The 4,728-nt window shown below is 40.7% G+C and overlaps 2 protein-coding genes across 2 annotated transcripts; both read left to right on the forward strand.

The window, feature by feature from the left end:
* Positions 1-1,041: 1,041 nt before the first annotated feature.
* LOC134650485 (endocuticle structural glycoprotein SgAbd-1-like) lies at positions 1,042-2,478 on the forward strand. Its single transcript, XM_063505442.1, has 2 exons — positions 1,042-1,433; positions 2,148-2,478. Exons 1-2 carry the CDS (start codon positions 1,276-1,278, stop codon positions 2,476-2,478), a joined length of 489 nt encoding a protein of 162 aa, XP_063361512.1. The 5' UTR covers positions 1,042-1,275.
* A 115-nt stretch (positions 2,479-2,593) lies between these two features.
* LOC134650486 (nematocyst expressed protein 3-like) lies at positions 2,594-3,787 on the forward strand. The gene is made up of 3 exons (XM_063505443.1): positions 2,594-2,615; positions 2,762-2,897; positions 3,244-3,787. The coding sequence occupies exons 1-3, from the start codon at positions 2,594-2,596 to the stop codon at positions 3,785-3,787; spliced, it is 702 nt and encodes a 233-aa protein (XP_063361513.1).
* The last annotated feature ends 941 nt before the right edge of the window (positions 3,788-4,728 follow it).

Below are 4,728 nucleotides of genomic sequence, written 5' to 3' on the forward strand. Positions count from 1 at the left end.
ATTTATAAAGTAAAAAGGCTTTCGTTTGTATTAAAAGCATTCATAAGGGATCCTGGGCATAGTGTTAGTCACATTATGCGGCAAATGAGCTGCCCTCTCTCATTTTCCTAAAGACGATTATATCTTAATGTAAACGGCGAAAAACCTTGATGTATTTTTTGACAAAATTGGAATGAGAATTCACAACGAATGCGGAGAATTAAAGAAAAATGGGCTGATCAGCAAGACACTGATTTGAGCAAACATTATTGCATCTTTTACGATTGAACTGATGTATGACCAATAACCACTCGTTATCCTAGAGCTATAGGTACGATCATACTTGGTTATAAAGTTAAAACTTTACCTCAAACAATAATTAGAATACTTACTCTCAAATATACTGAAAAACAAGTCTTTTATGACATCTTAACTTGTCATGCCGTACAATACATGCTAATTATTATGAACGTTGCGTGTGGCCCACTTAGTGACATAGCTGTTCGTTCGACTCAAGTTAAAATGCAGTAAGTAGTAAATAGATTGTTTAGGAGAAAAAAGCGTTTTGCGTTGGGGTGGCAATAATATGTATTAGTGTCAAAAGTATAACTAATCTGAGGCGGAGCTTGAGGTTCTCGAAATATTTAAAATAATACGTGCAAATATTTATGCTGCATTTCTTTTTCTTCTTCGTTTGTTATCTGTTATGTGTCTATTACAACAATGAAATATATAACTAGGTAAGTAACTATAGTCCGTATATGCAATGCTTCGCTGCTGCAAACAGTCAGCACATACGTGGGCATGTGTGATAGTACGCTGCAGAATTAAGCATTTGTGTGGGAATTAAAATGACGTTGTAATTATGTACTTAATTGAGGCTCTAAAAGGGTTAAACAGTTCGTTGTTTAAAGTACACAACACACTTACGGTGATTACAATTTTAAAACAGTTGTGTTTTGCGCCGTGGTTAAAGAATCCATGATTACCTTAGTCTCTCATAATTATGAAACCGTTATTAGTAGAAATTTCTAGGAATTGCTACTAATAACGGTTTGTTTTCAGCAAGCCAATAAATCTTGTTGATCACGTAGAATCGTCACCTTTGTTGACACCTCGACGATTGTGCAATTTTTCGAAGAACACATCAGTCAAGCGCTAAGGCTGAAGTATTTAGCGTACGTTTAGGAACCACCGGAAGGCGGGGGGCGGGTAGTGTAAATAGATGAGCCTTACATATAGGTGGCGAAGGAGTCTGGACTATCATTCATCAGTGAGTTAGTGAGTGAGGCAAAAATGTATTCTAAATTAGTTTTCGTGTGTTTGGCGATGGCCAGCGTGAGGGCTGCGCCTGCGGCGACCGATGTCGTACCGCTAGAAAAGCAGCAGCCTACAGTAATTCCTATAGTTTCACAGTCGGAAGAGTTAGAAAATAATGGAACATACAAATTCAGGTAAGTTACCCTAAAAAAATTCAGTGATAAAATGATATAAGCCTGACTTATAAATTTCGTTTTATAGAAAAAAATATTTGTAAGCACTCATACAAAAGTGAAGTTTTATTTTTAACTTTAAGTAGTATTTATCTATCAAGCAAGTCAATCATTGTAATCTTTGTAACTCTATCATTAGTACTTAATATAAAATGATATATTCCATAATGTATCTATAAAACCAGCCTGTGAATAATGATATCGTATGCGAAATTTATTGTGCATTGCCTCATCTAAATTGAAACAATACCTTGGTAGTAGGTGTTTGTCTCATCATACAAATTGTTATTAATGCAAATGGGTTTTCTAAATGCCAATAATGCATTTATTTTCTTACTTCTCGATATATTTTCTGTAGTTATTTTTTTATCAAATCGATGTAGGGTTGATTACTAGTGGTTAAATTGGTACAATTTATATGTAGGTATGACAGATAAGATAGCCATTGACAAAATAGTTAAGTTTAAATGCGAGACTAGACTACGAATAGTGTATAATTATAGACTAATTATATTTTGCGTTACAAAAATCTAAGTTCTTTATACTCGTATTCTTAACCAAATAGCAGAAAAGAAAATACTGTTGTGGATTCACGTTGTATCAGCTAGTGAACCTAACACTGGATTGAACTAAGTAAACAAAATTGCCTTCATAATAATAAAAACAAAATTTCAGTTACGAAACAGGCAACGGGATCAAGCGTGAAGAAACATCGTACGACAAAGTTCTCCCGAAAGTGCAGGGGCGGTCAGCGGCGGGAGACAGCAACGAGGGCGGCGAGAGCGAGGAGAGCAACGAGGTGCACGTGCAGCAGGGATCCTACTCCTACACCGCGCCGGATGGCACTGTCATCAGTGTCAGGTATGTTCTCCCGAGAGTGCAGGGGCGGTCAGCGGCGGGAGACAGCAACGAGGGCGGCGAGAGCGACGAGAGCAACGAGGTGCACGTGCAGCAGGGATCCTACTCCTACACCGCGCCGGATGGCACTGTCATCAGTGTCAGGTAAGTTCTCCCGAGAGTGCAGGGGCGGTCAGCGGCGGGAGACAGCAACGCGGGCGGCGAGAGCGACGAGAGCAACGAGGTGCACGTGCAGCAGGGATCCTACTCCTACACCGCGCCGGATGGCACTGTCATCAGTGTCAGGTAAGTTCTCCCGAGAGTGCAGGGGCGGTCAGCGGCGGGAGACAGCAACGCGGGCGGCGAGAGCGACGAGAGCAACGAGGTGCACGTGCAGCAGGGATCCTACTCCTACACCGCGCCGGATGGCACTGTCATCAGTGTCAGGTAAGTTCTCCCGAGAGTGCAGGGGCGGTCAGCGGCGGGAGACAGCAACGAGGGCAGCGAGAGCGAGGAGAGCAACGAGGTGCACGTGCAGCAGGGATCCTACTCCTACACCGCGCCGGATGGCACTGTCATCAGTGTCAGGTAAGACATTTACGATTGGTCATCATAACTAAAGATAAAGATACGTTTAGGCTGGTGGAATATTTAACTAGAGTCCGTCTAAACTAAGTCTGCACAGACAGAATGCAATTCCTATTTAAATTTCCATAGGATTTTCGAGTTTATGAAGGCTCCTTCGTAACCCCGGCTGTCAAACGATAAGCAGCAGATTTTTCTAGGTCCCTTGTAATTAGTTTAATTTTACTGATATTTGATATTTCAAACTCTCGATAATTCGTAATATTTTAAAAGTCTTTCAAGTTTGGAATTAACGAGAGTCGACTGTAGTAGTCAACGGGTTAATGAGACGTCATTTTTTGTGAAACAGGTACATTGCTGATGAAAATGGCTTCAGACCAGTTGGCGATCACATTCCCCCATCAATTGTAGCCGCGGCCGCAGCAGCCGGTTCTTCAGCAGAAAAATTAAAAGCGGCTGACAGTGCAAATTCCGCATCAGCGCCTAAGCAGGCTTCTGCACCCGCACCTAAGGCTGCTGCAGCGCCCGCACCTAAGGCTGCTGCAGCGCCCGCACCTAAGGATGCTGCGGCACCCTCTCAACCCGCTCCTGAAAAAAAGAGCGAGAAACAAGAAGCAGCTGCGTCTGCTCCAGCAGAAGCTTCAACCACTGAAGCTGCCAAGACAACAGAAAGCGAAGCATCTGCTGAAAATGCCAGCGAAGCCTCGCCTAGCACAACTGAAGCTAGCACTACCAGTGCTAGTAGCGGAGCCACAGATGCTAGGGAAGCAAGCACGCCGGCTGAAGCGACAACTAAGTCTGCTGATGCTACCACCCCAGCTACTTCAGAGGAGCCCTCTTCTACTAGCGCTGATGCATCTACCACGGAAGTTGCCTCTACCACTGCTGCCTAACCCTATCTAAACAATTCTTCACTCTTTTAAGGTATGTCTACATGTATTTTAGGTGTGGATTTTTTTATAATGCTAGCGTAAAAATGTAAGAATGGACGGGTTGAATAATATGATAAACTATTTTAATCGTACAAATTAAAAATCTACTACCATCTGTCATGACATTAGGAAACGCTGTCGTCATTTAGTCGTACCAGTAGAAGATGATCTTATGATGTTTAAAATGTTTCAAAGGATTACCAAAAAATGTTTTTTTAAGGTATATACTCGTTTTCGTTACTTATGTTTAAATAAGTTCTCAACGAGTTTTCATATTGGCAACTTCCTAGAAACCAAACCATTATTTAAATTTAAGGTTATTTAATATTTAATTTGTAAATACATACTTCTATTGTACTTTGTTGTTTTTTTAATTAATATAATAAGAATACCTAGACCACAGAGTAATTAAATCAACTGTACCAACTTACCAGAACTTACATTACAATTACGTATGTAATTTTCGTACTGAAGGTAAAACTGCCCTAACCGCGCTTTTTTAACAGCCATACCAGCCGTAGCAAAACCAGCTTGAATTTATTAATTTTTTGTGCTGAGGATAAGGTATAAAATTTAACAAGTTTTCCAATAGCTTTTACAACTATTTTGCGTGGTGAAGCAGAATAGTTCAAAGGTTAGTTTTATGAGAGGATTCCCCCGTGTAACGTGACTTCAAATTTTAGTTCGATACAAATGTCAAGTGCAATTCACTTCTATGTTAGCTACAGTCGACAGTTAAAGAGATCCTCCTCTCACTTTCGTTTGAAACCATTGACAAGAGCGAACCCTTGCCGCATGCTCGTTTAAGTTAATTTAGATTTATTTATTATAGGCATTTTACGATAATTACAAAGACACTCGCAGATTTTCACACGTTTCACACAGTAACAAGTTCTACAGTA

Source organism: Cydia amplana, chromosome 8, assembly GCF_948474715.1.
Source record: "Cydia amplana chromosome 8, ilCydAmpl1.1, whole genome shotgun sequence".
Lineage (NCBI taxonomy): Eukaryota > Metazoa > Arthropoda > Insecta > Lepidoptera > Tortricidae > Cydia > Cydia amplana.

Excerpts from the sequence above, each read along its gene's own strand:
- LOC134650485 (XM_063505442.1), top strand. The coding sequence starts at position 1,276 with ATGTATTCTAAATTAGTTTTCGTGTGTTTGGCGATGGCCAGCGTGAGG. Across the intron at positions 1,434-2,147 it reads AATGGAACATACAAATTCAG|TTACGAAACAGGCAACGGGA; the intron begins GTAAGTTACCCT and ends ACAAAATTTCAG.
- LOC134650486 (XM_063505443.1), top strand. The coding sequence starts at position 2,594 with ATGGCACTGTCATCAGTGTCAG. Across the intron at positions 2,616-2,761 it reads GGCACTGTCATCAGTGTCAG|TTCTCCCGAGAGTGCAGGGG; the intron begins GTAAGTTCTCCC and ends GTGTCAGGTAAG. Across the intron at positions 2,898-3,243 it reads GGCACTGTCATCAGTGTCAG|GTACATTGCTGATGAAAATG; the intron begins GTAAGACATTTA and ends TTTGTGAAACAG.